The sequence below is a fragment of the Metopolophium dirhodum genome, chromosome 5 (genome assembly GCF_019925205.1).
Source record: "Metopolophium dirhodum isolate CAU chromosome 5, ASM1992520v1, whole genome shotgun sequence".
Taxonomy (NCBI): domain Eukaryota; kingdom Metazoa; phylum Arthropoda; class Insecta; order Hemiptera; family Aphididae; genus Metopolophium; species Metopolophium dirhodum.
The window spans coordinates 5,571,613-5,590,795 of NC_083564.1; the positions used below are offsets into that span (position 1 = coordinate 5,571,613).

Here is a 19,183-nt window from a genome sequence, read left to right on the forward strand (position 1 = left end):
AATATATAATAGAAATGGAAATATATTGCAGTAACATAAAATAAGATGTAGACATAATATGGTTGGGAAGTATGCGCCTATTACGAAAACCGGGTTGTTAAAAATCAGTGTACGGTGAATTCGACCTTTTCTGGCTTTTACTTTTTGACTGCACGCTTTCCAAACCGTATAGATAGTGCACGGAATATCAAAATACGAACTATTTCCACACTAAATCGTAAACCGTCTGCAGCGATCGATTTCCGATCGAATGGACGTGAAACGCACTTTTTATCGCGTCAAAGTGTTATTATCCGAAGAAGAAAAAAACCACTGCGTCGTCGTAAAACCAACAGTCTGCCGTTCGGAATCCAAAACGCTTTTACCCTCTATAATATAGACTATATTGCGTATATTACGCCGATATCTCTCTCTCTCTCTCTCTCCTCTCTCTCTCTCTCTCTCGGGGTAAGTACTACGATATTACAAATAATATACGAAATACAATAGCTATAGCTATAGTAACTATAGCTTATAATACAGCTGGCCCGCAGTAGTGTAATATTTCCATCGCAAAATCTGTACAATACACGGCAATATTATTATTGTTATATAATAATAATAATAACAGTGCGCGGGTACACCGTTTTCTGCCGGCGGGGAAACAAAACATAATATTTTTACCGTCGGATATAGCATATATAATATTAAATCGCGTTCGTGGGCGGCAAGACTCGACTCGTAATCGTGATGCCGGCGCGTGCCAAAACCTTCGAGAGCACACACACACACACACACACACATAGACAAGTTATTTTTTGTTTTTCACAAACGGCGGCTTTGGCGCCCAGACGTCTGCAACCGCAGTCCGCGCGAAGCCTGCCCGCGCCGGATGGAGAAAAGTTTTCGCGTCCGGTCCGACGCAAGCCGTCTCGAACGGCAGATGGGGGAGGGAGGGGGAGGGGAGGTGAAAGCTGCAACATAAAATATATAATATACGAGAGAGTGAGAGTATTACGTGCGAGAGTGAAAAGTCTCGCGCCGATCCCGTTCTACAGGTGTGACACTGCCGCGTCGACGACTTCGACTGCGACGACGGGCCGCATACAAATGGGTGGTGTGGGTGCGTTTAAACTATAATATGTACGTATATACGTGTACATTGGCGTTATCGCGGGGCGGGCGGCGGCGCGCGAGTCGGAGGATCGTGTGGGGCGCAGGATGCGTTGGCGCGCGCGGGATGCGCAGGAGGAGAAGCGGCGCAGGATGACGATGACGAGCGGCGGCGGCGCAGGAGGCGGCGGACGTATATCTCGAATTCTCAACGCGCCGGACCGCCGGATGGCAACGCGATCAGATTCAGTCGGTTTTCGTACGCGGAACGCAATCGACGGGCCCCGTCGCAGAGACATCTCGCGCCGTCGCCGCAGATCGAGCCCGGTCGGTACCTCTTCCGTCATCGCTGGTCATATCGCGCGTGTATCACGCCATACCTCGCGACCGTCGTTATCGCGCATCGTCCGATCTGCGGCAATTGCGTACCGGCGGTCTTCCAGCCGTCCGACACGTTAGCGATAACCCCCTCCCCCCCTCCCTCGTCACCCATCCAGGGACACACCGGAGACCATCCCAGGGATAGTGACGACGGTGTTTTTCTATACCAATAGCCGCGGTTACGTACACGCGCATTACGATGATATCGCGATAGCCACAGCGACCGTACCGCGGTAACCGACACCTGAGCGTCACCACTATACCACCAAACCCTGCCCGAAACCCATCAGAGACCTGACGACGACGGCGACAAAAACGATCCCGGTTAACGGCTTTCCGACGGCGGCGGTCGTCGCGTCGCACAGCCGCAGCGCCCGCGTACGCCACTCGCGATGGACCACCGCGGCCGCGGCCAGCTAAACGGCTGCGTCCCGGCGGCGGTCTCTGACGGCGGTTCCGGTCGTACCGGCGGCGGCGGCTGCGGCACCATCATCTGCCGTACCGGTACCGGTCACGTCGCCAGCAGTGCGCGCGCGGACAACAGCGGTACCGGCGCCGCGGGAAGCGGTGCGGGCATCGGCAGCGACATCACCTGCAGCACTGGTACCTGCAGCGGCAGCGGTCCGACCACGGAAACGCTCGTCCGACGCCGACGCGAGATCTGTTGGGTTTTGCGGTCGGGTCGTATTTTCGCGTAAGGTAAGCAGCCGGACCGGATATAATAATATTACGTCGATACGACGCGTCTGCAGCGAGTGCACAGGAATGACGATGGACGACAGTGATGTATTATTACAACTGCAACAAAACAATATTTCGATTAAATGCATATTTGCGCGAAGTTTGCGCACTGCCGCCGAACAAAATGTGCCATTCCCCCCCCCCCCCCCCAAAAAAAAAAACGAAATAATAGGTACATTCATTGTGCCATTCACTGCGTACATTTATTATATCTTCTAAGTGTTTGATTTGCGAATAAACACGCTGTGGGTATTTTAACTGTTTTGTCTATATAATCATTAAACAAATATTTTGGTAATATTATGAACCGTCGTCGCACGTGAGAGATACATTGTTCTGGCTCTCGGCGCTGTTTAATTACATACTATTATGATCAATCGCGTCAAATTTTAATACCTACAGGAGCTTAAAAATATAAAAGTCTCTTTAATAAAATATTATACAATATTAGAAACACTGCTCCGTATCCCTTTATCTTCCTCCAACTAACCCGTCTAATTCTCCCTTTATCCGATTGTCGAGGCTAGCCTATCATTGTCTATCTGATAAACCATAGTATTACCCGAGCCATAGTTAGCCATTGTTCTGGATTTATTGTTATTATTTGATTTTTATTCATAGTACCTAATATGCTTCTTACTATCAAATTTTGTATCGTATAATGCTCACTGTCATTTCCGTCATATTGGGGCATTTGTCAGTGACAATATTTATAAAATAAATAAAATATGATAATGATATTACATTAGAGTATTAGACCCATATTATAATATTATAATGGCTGGTGTTTAACATCGATGATTACAATAATTTAATGCCATGATATTGTATATTATACTATGGTACATTCACACGTTTACACCCTACGACTAAAACATTATTCTATAACACTGTGAATTAGCATATAATAATGTTGTTGTGTGGCCAAATAATGTGCTTCACGTTCACGGACGTTTACGGCTAGATTTGTTTCAATTGTTTCCCGAGTGGTTCAATTACTCGTATTATTAATTCACTTCCGATCCGAAATAGCCCCGACGTTGTACTTGCTTGTGAGACGTTTGCACTTTGGACTTTTGTTGTCTGAAATCAGCAATGTGCTAACTGCCAATTTACGCCGTGCATAGGTCCGGCCAGTGGTTCTGGTACCACGTTCGAAATGAGTAGAGTATACTAAATTCAGCGGGTTCGGACTTCCGCGTTATCGTCGTGATCACTGATAAGCAGTAGAAAAAAATAAAAAAATTTTCAAGCCGACTAGCTACACCATATTATTTTTATCTATAGACAAAATGAAACAATTTCGGGATACCTCTGTGCACGCCAAAAAATGAATGTCTACATTTGCATGCCATATCTTAAGGGTGCATTAAAATTACATAAATTCCATGAAATGCCGTGGGCATAGTAAACGACGAATAATAATGTATGTTTTGCTTTTGAATCAAAAAATAAATTAAAAACTAAAATGTTGTGTGTACAAGCGATAATGGAAATGTGAAAATGTCTAAAATATTATTCTAAAACATAATTGCATTTTTTAAATTATTAATAATTGTATTTTACATTCAAAAACAAAAATGTTTGTACACAATTGTATAATTTTTTTATTTTTAAAAATAGACCTTCAAATTGACTATTTAAAAACCAAGTACTTTTTTTAAATATAAATATAAAATCAAAAAATAATTCAAACTGTTACGTTGTAACAGATATTGTTCAACAGTTTTCGCGCATGCATGGTCGTAATTTGGAAGCAAATACGACTTGCATAAGTCGAATAGATTTTGGCGTAGAATTTCGGAAAATATGATATTGCATACAACCAATAATAACGGAGCTCGCAATAGTTCGCAACATTATGCATAAGTGATACGCACGATACACGTCCCCGACGATTATAACATTATTTCTATGGACTTGTTTTCGCGGATTTGTTGCCTAGCGTCGCAACATTTTACACGCAAACACAAGAACGCAAAATATTATAAGCACCGTAATAAAAATATGAGCCCTGGTAATTATGCGGGTAATATGCCGTGCGCCGAGTGTGAAGATAAAAAAAAAAAATTCTCGAGGGACGTCCCCCCGCGTGTACGCATAATGCCCACAATATATTATTATGTGTTTGACTACGTGTTGGGTAAAATAATATTATATAATATAATGTACGCGCGGGAAGACTCGTCGAAATCAATTGTTCGAGTTAGATGCACTGATATGACACATTTACACATAAAACATCGTAACGCGCACATAATACGGAGACCGTTTAATTTGACCCTCCGCCATTGTTCGCCCGTATACCTACAACAATAATAATATATCACGTCGTCAAATCGCGAGTTCAATCGTGTTTGAAATTATTTCGATTCGTCCGACCGTAAACAATTATGTTTGCGAATCATTGTACGGACACTATAATATAATACCCACGGCGTATACGTATGTACGCCATTCGCTAACATTATAATATGCATACCCATCAAACGATTTTTTTTTCGACCAAAAAAATAATATGTGCGATACGCATCGTAACTGTTAATAATTACTGCACTCGATGCGATTATATTATTATCGTAATACTATTTTATCACGTCCGTAGTACCTACGGCGCTTATGTTATAACGATATTATTGTTTGTTGTTCGTATAATACGTTTAAATCGGTTCAGTCAATAAAAATTCAGCGTAGTCAGTGTGGGGTCAACCGACTCTATCGTGCCCCAACGAAAATGATATTATATTATTTTCTTGTGGTACGATCGGATATAAGGATAATAATTGTATAATATCGTTAAATTACCTAATTTAACGATGAGGTATTACGATTTACGATATAAAAGTTCTCGATTTTACAGTGCTGTGTTAGAGAATATTCATTAATTATTTTACCAATCATACTTCATATTATTATATTATCCTATAAAATATTATACCAAATAATATCCGGTAACCGTTTTGTCATTTTTACTTTACAAAAATCTATACACCATAATATTATTACTATAATATCGTATATTATACGTGCGTTGCAGGTTTCGATTGTTCTCGCCTTATCTCGAAAGTTGGAGTCGGTATATTATAGTTGTACGCCTATACACGAATAATGCGCTAGTATAGTATAATAATATAATACTTTTCATTTTATTACAATATAGATGTTTTACGGAAATAATATATACAATACATTAGCTTCCGATACATCGAAATGCCAATAACCCAAATCCCCCAGAACAGCGCACTAAATTATTATCAGTGTTATCAAACGTATTTCATGACTTTGAACTTTTGATATTTATCCAAACCGTTTTCCATCCACTGAACCCAGAAGTTATTTAAACAGTTTTTGATTTATATAGAGTTGTACAATAATATTTACCATCGCAATGTGTATTTTATTTTTATTATTTTTTTTTTAAATTGAAAGATATCAAAAATGATATTATTCTCATTCAATGACTTCGTTTTCTAAGTGACCCCGATGGGAAATGCTATAATACTATTATGCGGTTTCAATGTTTCATAATATTATCGTATACGCGAATTTAATTTCATATATGAAGGTGCACGGTGAATAAATCTCATTGAAAGCCGATTAGGTGTAAAATGTATTTAGTGTAAAACCATACAACCCGCAATACCGCGTCGGAACGAAAATGTCGTTTCGGAAAAGGTCAGCCGTTGGCCACTGTTCGTATGCTGTACCGTACGTAATAGTATAACGGCCAACGGGGTACATTTAACCACTCGTTAGCGGCAGCACAACACGCGGGACTGCGTCTTATCGCGGACGGAGAGCGCAAACACTTTCGTGTGTCTTTACGACCCTGGTGTAAATTTAGGTGGGTATAATAATAATATTAAATGACGCGCAGCAAAAATAATTACGAGCCAAAACGTACCGGCGATGGGGCGGATATCCCATAGTGCGTTATTATAATATACGACCAGCCGGCTTATTTAATATTGACCCAGTAATCAAAATGGTAATTGAGGTGCGGACGAGCAGCACGGCGTCGCGCGAACGAATTCATAGACCGCCCCTCTCCTTGTCTCCTCCTCTGCCTCTCCACTCCGTGCAGTTCCGTTCACCGGTGCGGCGGGGTAGTGAGCTTAAATTGCCTACTCGACGCGCCGGCACGCTCGTGGCGCCGCCATACGATATTATGACGACGAAGTGCATATTTTGTTTTCAGCAACAACTGGACAACAACGCCGGGCAATCGAAATAAACGATAATAATAATAACAATAATAATAGTGAAAATATTTTTCCCGCGTCCCCGTCGGTGGCAAACATTTGATATCATCATGCGGACGAACAAAAAAAAAAACGCATAATATGTATATATACGCGTTCACTCGGCGGAAAATCCCGCGTACGATATTATTATTGTTGTTGTTGTTGTTGTTGCTGTAATAAAATACGTTGCGAGTTGTAGGCCCGGAAGAGCTGCGTTCAAACCGGAGCCCGGCCGGGGGATGATTTACGGCCGGCGGACAGACACAAATGGCTCATTCCGTCCCGCGGATCAAGCGCTGCGCCCTAATCTCGACCCGCAAATTTATGGCGAATTATGCACGCGAGCACTCACGCAGACAGACTACTGCGTGCTTACGTGTGTGTGTGCGTGTGTTTGTGTGTGTGTGTGTGTGTGTGCGTGTGTGTGCGTGTGCGTGTGCGTGTGCGTGTGCGTGTGCGTGTGCGTGTGTGTGTGTGTGTGTGTATGTGTGTGTGTGTGTGTGTGTGTGTGTTTGTGTGTGTGTGTGTGTGTGAGTGTGTGTGTGTGTGTGTTTGTCTGTTTGTTTGCCTGTTTGTTTTATATATAATATACCACAACGTCAACTTAATCGCAGAGGATGCGACGAAGTATTATTATTTTTTTTTTTCAAGTGAAAAAAAAGCTCAGTTTTTGGGCACTCGAGCGTGCCACCGCCGCCGTTGGTCTTTTGATCTGAATAATAGAGGAGATAAATCGTCCCGTCGCGGTCCTGTTGAAAACGGACTCAATTATATACGTTTATATTAATTTGCCACCATTTGCAGACTGTCCTTTGCGATTTTATATCGATAACTAATGCAGGGAATCTTGATAATGCAATCCGTTTGATCTACGACTACACTTGAGTAGAATTCAATCCAAGATATTATGATGTCCTTTGGCGGTTTTTTATTTTACTTTTATTTAACATAAAAGCGTTTTCAAACTTTCTCAACTTTCAATACAACGGAGAAAATATCACACGCACCATATTTCGTAAGCCACTAAATCGCTCCATCGGTCATCATAGAACCTTAAAAAACTTTCGTGCTCAGAATATAAAATATAATATTATATTGTCGACGGGCGAAAACTTTCGTTTGCAGTACTATCAACACCTACACGATATATCTCCACCGCAGTGTCCTTGATAACAGTTGGTTTTTATAACAGTTACTTAAATGATATAATTATTCAATGTTCAGTATTTGTCGTCCGGCCAATCGTCCGGTATCTAGAAATATCTAGACAGAGCAAGTGGAAAATGTTTTTCTAAAAACGACCAAACGTGATATTTTATTGTTCCATATTATAGTATATTTTTTAAGCAATTAATTCGGTTGAAAATATATCACGAACGCAAACCAACGATCAGATTTTTTTTTAATAGATTAATCTTTATGATAAATCCGACTCGTTTATAAAATATGGTCATTGTTTTATTAAAATAATCACTCCAGTAAATATTGTTTGATTTCTCTAAATCACTGCAACAGAACCACTCGGATTATAATATTCTATTGTTATCTATTTTTAGTCAAAATATTTTATGGTACACTGGCTTGTAGACGGAATAATCCCCGAGTAGGTTGATATTTATTAAAGTGAATAAAGTATAGATACAAATATTCCTATGTCCTATCACTATTTTGCTGTTGCACATTTCACTCCGCGCAGTGGGAAACGTCATAAAAACCTCACGACAAATCTTGTGGAGCTGGCGCGATTTGCATGTTTGCGACAGGGAACAGCGGTGTGTGTAATGAATAATGTGTGTAGGTAAGTATACGGAAAAAGGCATATCTTTATATGGGGGCGTTCTTTATAATTGAACATTTGAACCCTTGTCAAACACACCGTTATCAATAACGGCAGTGTATCGCATGTATAATATTGTAACAATACCATATTATTTTATACAGGGCGAATCACGAACCCGCATGCTCGCTTCTTTTTTTGCTCAATAATGCAAACATTCAAAATCTGATTTTTTAGGAATTCAAATATACTTAAATTATCTACCATATTTTTTCAAATTATTGAGCTTTTGTTGTACCTACTATTAAAACAGTGTCCCGTGGTGATACAAATTTCCGTTTTTCAAATGAAAACTATCCTTGGCTACCGTAAATTATTAGCCGGATAACTTTTTCTAAAAATGATGATGCATCATAATAAAAATTCAAACATGTAGATTTCGGTTCATTTAACTTTGTCTACTTAGTACTTACCTACTAATTATTAGGTTGATGGTTTGAAAGATATGGGAATATGGTAATTTGAAAATTTAGCCATTAATATTGGTCTATAAACATTTATAGTTTGTAAAAATAGTCCATGTATAATAAATACGAGATCCAATATTACTTATATTTTAAACCTTGTTTTAAGGATATTACCTTTAGTATACATATTTTAACAACTGAGCAACTACCCGTTTATATTTTGAATTAGGTACGTCAAAACTTATTAAAAAATTACTCACTAAATAATTTACGGTAAAAAATGGTAGTTCTAATTTGATAAACAAAATTTAAACAATTTTGAATCACCGTGGGACACTTCTCAAGTATAGGCAGTACGAAAATATCGAGAATTCGAAAAGCTTATATAATGGTCGTTTGATTTGAAAATTCCAAGAAAACAGATTTTAAACGACTGCGTATTGTCGAAGGAACAAAAATAGGGTGACCGTGCTGGCAGGTGGATCACCCTGTATGTGCGGTGGATAAAAGTAGTTCGATATATTATACGGCCAAAGTCCGTTTACATTCGCCTTGGCTTCCGTGTGCGCGACATCCCGGCAGCGGCACCCTCACCGATGACGCTCGAGTTCCTATATACCTGCGAGGGTTTCCGCCGAGAATAAAATATGACTGTTGTTGTTGAACACGCCCCCGAAATAAAGTCATCTCCTTCCCGTCTGTTCGACGACATTCACTGACGTAAGGAGAAGAAGAAATATAACGTAGGACACAAAAAAAAAACTGTAACTGTACTGCAGTATTGTTGTCAACAAACACTATATTTTCTGCGGTGCGATTACGAGGCCCGACGATCGTGTAACAGGAGACAGGGAGGGGGCGGGTGGGTGGCAGAAGAAGATATATTATATTACTTTTCGTTTATATAATATACGACGCTGTAATATTTTCCAAAACCTCCCACAACATTGTTCCGAGACGTCGCTTAAAATATTATTCTATTGAAACCGTAATGGACTTTACAGCGTGTAAATAACTGCAACGCGCCGATTCGGGAACTGTGTGCCTATAATAATAATTAATGTATAATAAGAGATATTTCATAATACGCGAGTTAATTGAATGCGATGTGCGCGGCGCGTGAGTAATTCGAAACGTCCAATAAGTTTTTGAACCCAAAAGTACTTTGGGTATTGCGTTACGTGTACCGCTACTGGTATAATAATATATTGTTTGACTCACCTATTGTGATAATCATTACTGTGGCAAAGAGAGATCATTTAAAACAATCAAACTGTACGATTTAAGTAGGTCAATGAGTAATTATTGGACAATTCAACAGACGAGATTGAAGTTTGGAATATTTTGTTTTATGGAGGATTGGAAGCGATGATTTTCTGTCATTACCTAACACACGTTGAACATAGGAATTTTAAGGTGTTCTCATGACAACGGACCGATTGAACTACTGAAGCGATAAGAATTCTAAAAACAGGTTTGAATTTATCGTCGAGTCTACTCGAGATCGACTTTTCCAAAAATTTAAATATTCCGTTTTCTTTTTTAGTACGAATATTTTTAGGATTTATGGGAATAAAATCAAAAATGTAAGAAAATCGATTTTAAGTAGACATGATGACAAATTCAAATGTTTTTTTAGAATTCTTATTGCTTCACTTGATCAATCGGTACTTAGGAATGAAAACACCTCTAAATTCCTATATTCCACGTATGTTCCACAAAGACAGAAAATCACCGCTTCCAATACCCTTAAGGATAATATAGAGACCATAGAGACTTAATATTTGACGAAAACTTGCTGTTATATCGTGACATATTCACATCTCCGACCAATGATATACGTGTAATATTATAATGTAGGTACACGCCTGAAAGGTTTATAAAATAAAATGTAATAATTGGAGTGACCATTTTTTATATTATATTTGTTTTATGCATACCTACCAATAAATTCCTCGTATTTCAAATATCCATACAATATTGTCAACTACTGTCAATAATTAGGTAGTTATTTACCTTAAATAATAAAAATATTTTAAATTACAAAATTGAAATATTTAAATTCTAGATTTTCAAAATCTACATAGTTTACATTATGTAATGTGTTTATTTAAACCTATTTATGTAAAGAGTTCATAGAAATAGTTTTATGTGCGAACCAGTATTCATATTTTTAATGTAATGTTGAATTTTACATAAAAACCGCATAAATATACGGCTGTGGTAAACAAAAAGAGTTCTCATAGCTTTTATAATTTTTAAATGACCAAATGACCCGCATTTCTAAAATTTATTTTTGTATAATATTATCTTATTAACTGTGCACAAAGCAAAATGTGTATTATAATATTATATATTTTATTATAAGTATATTATATAAATGTAAAAAAAATTAAGTGACACGTAAATATTGTTTTGGACAGTTGCATTTTATATTGGTTCCTGATAATTTAATTCTACAGTAACTATTTCATTTATAACGAAAATAGATAGCAATGCGTATGCTGTGTTTACATTATGACATCTTGTTTAAAGAAACTTTTGTAAAAACGACTCAAACAGCTTGTCATAATATTTCTAAAAAAATAATTAAACGCTCTGATGCACGTTGTATTTAATAATAATAAAAAAAAGAAATAGAAAGTCATTCGCTGCAACGCAATGCATATGCACGTGAAATATTAATATTTTTAAAAAGTGATAATCTAAATCTAATGTTAAAATATGTGCAGGGATTTGAAAATGCCTACAAGTAAAACGACGCCAGTTTTAATTTAAATATTTTTACATATCATTCTGGTGTATAGAGCTACTTCTCAGTATTTTTCTATATTATATTTTACCCAAATTTGAATATAATAATCCAAGAGGTATAAACCACCTGGTCATTATGCGTGTTTTGTTGTTAGTCACGTGTTGCCGTGTTGGTTTATAATAATTTTAAACTTTTTTTATAATAAATATATATTTTTTCATACATAATAGATACGCATGTATTATATATTATATGTGCGTACTGTGTGTGCTCGTACCTTTAGAGTTTGTGTTATACGTTGAGTCCATAAAAACATCGTAATTCGTGCATCGGCAAGGACAGCAAATCGATCGATATGGTTTTAAATTTAAATTTAGTTTGAATAAGTCATAATATTCTGGCGTCATAAGAAAATATTATGGTTATTCGAATCCAATAAAAAAGATTTTTCTTGTGCACAGGGTTCTTTGAAACACTGTGTATTATCGAATTGTTTACGCCCTTGGAATATAAATAACATTATATTTACGAATTCAAAAAATTTTAGGAACTGACTTTTTTGTATTCACGTTGTATAGTATTGAATATCATATTCGTATTGACTATGTACATTTTCAAAAATAAGTAAAATTACGAAAACGCGAGTTTTTTGATACGATAAATGGGATTGCCCAACAAAAATTACTATTTTTTTGTTGGTCAAACATTTTATAAAACCTATTGGTTCTTATATATACCAATATAATATTATGTTTCAAGGTTTTCTTGATATTTTTTTTCTTGTACATTTTGTCCAGGTTTGTAACAGTTGTATTGATGATTAAATCCTTGCAGAACTATTGATATAACGTAATACGCATTATGACACAATGATAATAGTCAATAGTAAACAAGTCACATGGCCAAGGAATATTTACTTTTTCAATTTTCACGTTGATCGTATCGTCGCTGTTTGTTTTCAGGATCGTATGGTGTTTGGCTTTAGGGCTGGCTGCGATAATGTGGCACTCGGGTGGAATGGGCAGCCACGGCGGTGGCTGGATGAAGCTGATGGGAATGGTGCACAGGGACCGGAGATCGGCGCAACGGCACGTACAGGACGCCGCTACAGCATTGCTGGCTCCCATCGACAGGTATGCGATGACGATAATAGTGTGACATCAAATAAACGGACCCTCTCTCTCCTACTCACTAAACTTTTTCACTCTACTTCACTTCCTTTCACTCTCTCTCCGCCCCACACATACACACACACACACACACACACACACACACACAAACAACTACTCTTCTTTACATATACTCTACATACGCCATTATACATGTATCTATATGTATATTGCCTCTCTTCCTTTGCCCATCTCACTTCGAGAGGCTAGACGCGTGGCGCAATAACGTAGTGTGTTTAGAACATACCTACCATTAATGGAATGATGATTTACGCATTGCTATCGTCACGTCATCTACTCGCACACGCATATCGTGAATAGCGAATACCGCGGTTTGCGTGAGCACATACACGAATGTGGTACGACGTAAATTTATTTAATGTACACGCTGCTTATGCTCCATACCGGTCAAACCACATGCATGATTGGTTTGCGAAAATTTTCAGGATTTCACGGTGATTTAGTGGAAATTAGTCGGGCTCTGAAAAATTATACCCAGGTCTCGAGGTGAATATAATTCATTTTTCCCCTTCGGGCACTGTAGGTATGCTATAATAAAATATATTACTATACTGACCACAAAATGAAATGCAAATTCACATTTTCAATATGACGCAAAAGTTAAAAACCAAAGAAAATTAAAATGTCACCATGCTTATATACATAAAATAATATATGGGGACAATTCTGTCAGTTAACCAAAAGCAATATTGTTACTATAGGTATTTATTATTAGGCCATTTTGATTGTATCAATAATATAGTATCTACAAATTGAATACAGTTTTCAGTAGGTATATATAAACACACTTAATATTATACTATGCCATTACGATATCGAATTTCAAAAGTTTTCGATAAATAAGTTATGCGTTCTAAAACTTATAGCAAAAAAAAGCCATATAAAAAAAAATTGATGCTATTGACTGTGAACCGAAATTTATAGAATATTGTACACCTCTGCTTAAAAACTTTTAACATGCACGGAAAGCTTTTACCCGGCATCAGCAAAATACGTTTTATTCATATTATTCTCTTAGCTATGGTTTAATAACAGCTAGCTGTTTAAGTTCAGAAAACATAATTGCTAAAACTCTATTATAAAATTAATTAAGTTTAATAAACTAACAACTGCATCTATAAATAAATTGAACTTAGGAACTAAGAAAATATATTTTTTCAGTGGAAATAAATGTTTATTTAAGTCGTTAAAGAACATTTTTTTTTTCTTATATAAAACTATATCGATTTATTGTTCTGTTTTCACTAAATGTACAACTAATACCAACATTGCAAAAAAGTTCACAGTTGTAGGAAATCGATTAGTAGGTGTGCAATATATTAATGATTTTTTTTTCAATCACTGTGGCATAACAATTTTTAAATGAATTCCGGCTGTATGCCTATAGCTGTAGTTACCAATACACTGTGAATTAATGAATCGCTTCTGGTATGGCTTTTAATGTTAAATTTTAGAAATTAAATTATCGATACAGCTTAAATATTTAAATTAACCTAATCAATACATCTAATATGTACGGATTATGATTTTAGTTATTTGGTTGTTTAGGTCCCTACACGAACAAAAGGTTTGCCCGTCACTGGTGTAGCCTTTTAAGTTAGGGTAAAACAAAAATATTCGAATGATCATTATTTAATGCAGTACGTACATCATATATTATAATAAGCTGTACGTATATTATAGTAGGTAGGTATAACACGATACAATATGTGGGAATATTACACAAACATTTTAAGCCATAAACCATACTATTCGCAGTGATTTACGTGGAAAGAATTATTTGTAACATATAATTTATATTTTTGAGACTTCGAATGATACACTTTCTGTCAATTACACACGTTCATAAAAATAAAAAACGCTATAATATTTTATTTAAGATGAATATATTAATTTGTAAGAAGTACCCTTTGAGCTGGTGGTATAAACGTAATTTATGGTGAGCCCCGGTGATAAACGTTACGTTTCTTTTTTATTATAATTCACAAGTTCCCCCTTTTTTGTCCCTAAGATAAATTCAGTAAACATATGTATATAATATGTATATGAATAAAATTATTCCCTTATATCACTTACATTTACATCTATCTTCCAGCATGTCGCATTTCCTTATGATACTGAATCATTTATAATTAAATTACTTCATGTTTAACAGTTTTCGCTAATTCCATTTACAGTGCATTTGCTTTTTAGAGTGTTGTACACACATTTTCATTTCATAGCGAACCAAACAAAATTAAAATGTATTATTTAAATAATATTACAGTGCTCATTTCTTACATGATCATTTGAACGTAACATAATATGAAATTAAAAACTGATTAGGTATCTCCTGACTATCAATTTTATCGAGAATATGTATTTATTATTTTTTTCTATTAATTAACCCGCGGCAACTTAGATCATTGAGTGGTTTGTACTGTGTGGGAGGGTACTATAGGTTTTAAACATCTACCATGCCCGGGAGGGGGATGGCAGCACTTCTCTCTGGACCGAAGAAAAATGCTGCTCGTGGCCGAGGTTTTGAACCGGCGTAGCTGCGTGTTGCAACCGACGCCTTAGTCCGCTCGGCCACTCCGTCCCCAGAATATGTATTATAATTGTCCATGTCAACTTACGAATTTTCAGCTATTATTAGCTATCATTTACCTTATTTTCACTATCTTGGAAGATGAAAAAGTAGAAATCGAATAAGTATATATTGATTGTTATAACAAAATGTACACACTCTTACCGGTAGTAACTATTTAATTACGCTCTAATAGCTACATGTAGTGATAATTCCGCATTAATGAGAATGTGAAATCAGCTAGTAGGTAGTGGGTAGTATTTATAAATGAAACCTTAACCGCATAAACAAAAAGCATTTATGTATCTCGTGGGGATATAATGGGTGTAATAATAATTAGGAGTAATCAAATTAAATCTAAAACGATTCGCGTTCATCAGGGATATTAAAAACGTGGTTTATTAAACCTGGAAATATTTTTTAATATAATGTCATACATAATAATTGTTTACAAATTAAAATAATATTATATTTTGTTAATTACGAACCTATACAGTAGATATAGTATACCTATTTAATCATGTCAAGCTATTATTTTACGATTTACGTGAGTGTTTCGCTAATGATTATGGTGTACCTACAAGGTGTTATGATTTTGTTGTGGTCGTGTGTCATTATATTTTAAGCGTAAAGCATAACAATATAGTGTCCATAGTTCATAGAGTTATTAAAATTAAATGCAAATCATTTGTTGTTTTATTTTTTAATAAAGTAGGTACCTATATAATAAAACATAATCAAAACAACAGCATTATAATAGTCCATGTAAATATTAATGGATAAACAAGTACAATGCGACGCAGTCTCCGTGTAGTCATTATAATAAAATGAACTCCCAACAATGACTAAATAATGATAATAAATTATAAGATCAAAAATACACGATGTGTAAACATTAAACTCAAGGTAGATACAAAAAAAAAAACTGACAAGAAAGTTCATAATGATTTTCTATTTTCATATTTTACGGTTGTATCATAATAAATAAATATAATATATCTTTTAAAGGTATATATAACCTGTACCTTAAGGCACAATAATAAGAACATAATAGTATGATAAGTATATATAAAATATAACAGTGAATCGCTTGATAAAAGAAGCCACCGGGCACCGAGTGATGACGCTATACGACACAGTGACACTATACCTTTTATTTTAATTTAATATTTTATGTTTTAGCCATTTATAGAAGATCACGGCACCAATTTCTTTTAAGCTGTCTCAGGGGATATCCCTGAAATAATAAAATGTACTGCACTACAATACTTATTACTTATACAGAGTTTAAGTATTTTTTTACATCATGGGACAAAGACATAAATTAGTTTTATAATATTATTGTGTTACATGTAATAAAAAAAACATAAATTCAAATTAAAAATATAAAAGTATACAGATTATGCTAACGAACTTATTGTATAAAATATATTATAAAAACTAAATTTGAGGGAAATATTTTATTTTGACAGCATTATTGAACAGTTTTAATCTAAATGTAAAAATGTGATTACACTTAGTCATTATCATTTATCAACGTAACTTAAACAACGATGTGAATAGATTCGTAGTAAAAATAGTTTAAAATATAAGTCTAAATATTTTGAAAATTGAATTAATAACAATGATAGTATATACGTATTCATCACAAAAAGTTTAAAGCTTTCTATATGTATTAAATTCCAAATAAATAACTAAAATCGTTCGAGAAAAATTTGTTATTTTTATTAAATATATAATTTTGTAAACATTTGAACTTCATACGCCTATAGAAATAAAATGTGTAAATGAAATTGAAATTTCGAAGAACCTTGTAATACGTTTTCAAGTCTTAGATATAGAAATAAAAATGTCATAAGTTTTTAATTTTTAAAATAATTTACAGATTTTCGTGATTTCGATAAAAAATGAACTTCAAACGACTTAGACATTTTTTTTAACACTTTTCTTAAGTTTGGTTTCACGTCTGTCTGTGATCAAATCTTGCGCGCTCGATTTGAGGCACTTTTTGAAGATGAAAAATTCTGAAAATTGGTATAGACCTTGGTCTTGGATGACAATACAATAATCCGTTGTCATTTTGGGACATGGACCAAAAAAAAAAAAAAGGATTGTCCCCACGACGTCGCCGTAATATCTCTCGCAGATATTGAACTTTCTCTCTTCCCCAAAAAAAACCGCAACCTCTTACGAAGCAAGTATAGGCGTGTCCTATCCATTATTATAATATCTATGGTAACAACGGTAATTAACGACCACATAAACTTATTTATTTATAAATAAATCATAATCACCAGTAGTTTGATTCTTTTTGTTTCACAAACATATTTCTTAAACGTTTAATAAAAATATTTACTTTCAACTAAAAAGTAGAAAATAAAAAATAAAAAAAAAAATTTTAAAAACACACTTTTCCATAAAAACATTTAAAAAAAAATTTTAAAAATTGCACTAAAAAGACAAAAATAATTCTCTGTACTTAAAAATAATGAAAAATTTATTGATGAAAAATTTAAAAGTGTGTGGTGCATCATACAAAACATTAAAAGCCGAGCTAAGTCTCACATACACTTCTTTGTTCAATCCTGTTTATAAGATAGTGACTGGGAATATATGTCAAGTGTATGAGCACCACACACTTTTAAATTTTTCATCAATAAATTTTTCATTATTTTTAAGTACAGAGAATTATTTTTGTCTTTTTAGTGCAATTTTTAAAATTTTTTTTTAAATGTTTTTATGGAAAAGTGTGTTTTTAAAATTTTTTTTTTTATTTTTTATTTTATTTATTTATTTATGGATTATTTTTAAACGGCTATGAAAATAATTTTTAAGAAACCTTATACATTACAATTTTATATTTTAAAGTTTTTATCTGTAAAAAAATTGGTATCAACATTAATTTAAAAATAAATCTAAAATAATTCAATAATTCAAAACGTCTATAAGTAACTTATAACTAGTTTTAATGTTTGTAAAATAACACTGTGCAGTGTGCATATACAATTATCAACTTAAGTTATAGTTGAATACTGGAATGTTTCAACAATTAATATCTTTTAGTTACAACAAAATCAATCTCGTCCAAATTTGAATTCCAAACACTTGAAAAAAATTGTGACTCTGATTTTAGAATTTTTTTATCATATTTTTCGAAGTTTTAACTAAAAAATAAATATGATATCGCGTAAATCGAAAAAAAAAGTTGAAATTTGTAAATGTCTATAAATGATTCAAACAGTAACAAAATGTTTTGATATTAAAATTATGTATATTATTTGGAAAAAGCGAATATAAATATTTCATTCAAATATCAAATATCAATGTTTTTGTTGAACCACAAAAAAAAAAAATCAATGTGTTGTATAAAATATTCACGTTTTTTCGCAGTTTTTTTGTTATTTTACACAGTTGTTTTTAATAATGGGTAGGTACTTACTTAAAATTGTCTACATTTGACTCCCCGAAGTACCGGCATTATTAAAACCTTCAAAGTTGAATATTTATATTCCGCACCATATCGTAATGACAGACACAGAAAAAAACATCATTCAATATACCTAAAATATCACAAGACCTATTACGAATATATACCTATTAAAATAGATAAATTAGAATTTTTTAATATATTATTATTAATTATTTCCACAGAATAATTCACCCTAATCCTAAACCATTAACGTTAATATACAATATATGCTACCATTAATTTTCGTGCTTTAAATGTATTTTACTCTTACAATGGAACACATCTAAGCGTCTATTGTTGTTACAAATATTATACTATTGTACATGACCATAATAATACATAGGTTTAATGTTCACGAGAAACATAGTATCAAGTCTTGAGACCCAACAAAATTAGAAACTTATAGAAACAATAAGTCATCCCTATGTCCTTATAATTAATTGGCTTTTCCTTACTAACACTTGTCTATTATGACAATTTAAGAATTAATTTCAAAAT

At 34.6% G+C, this 19,183-nt stretch overlaps 1 protein-coding gene across 4 annotated transcripts in view; it reads left to right on the top strand.

Annotated features, from left to right (window-relative positions):
* Positions 1-1,361: 1,361 nt before the first annotated feature.
* LOC132944332 (potassium voltage-gated channel protein Shaker) overlaps positions 1,362-19,183 on the top strand; it is a 205,207-nt gene continuing 187,385 nt past the window's right edge. For all 4 annotated transcript variants that reach the window (XR_009664444.1, XM_061013617.1, XM_061013616.1 and 1 more), the window contains exons 1-2: positions 1,362-2,172; positions 12,420-12,590. Coding sequence is in view for 3 of the 4 variants with exons in the window: in XM_061013617.1 (XP_060869600.1) it covers positions 12,457-12,590 (134 nt within the window). In the remaining variant the exon portion in view is untranslated. The remainder of the gene's footprint in view (positions 2,173-12,419; positions 12,591-19,183) is intronic.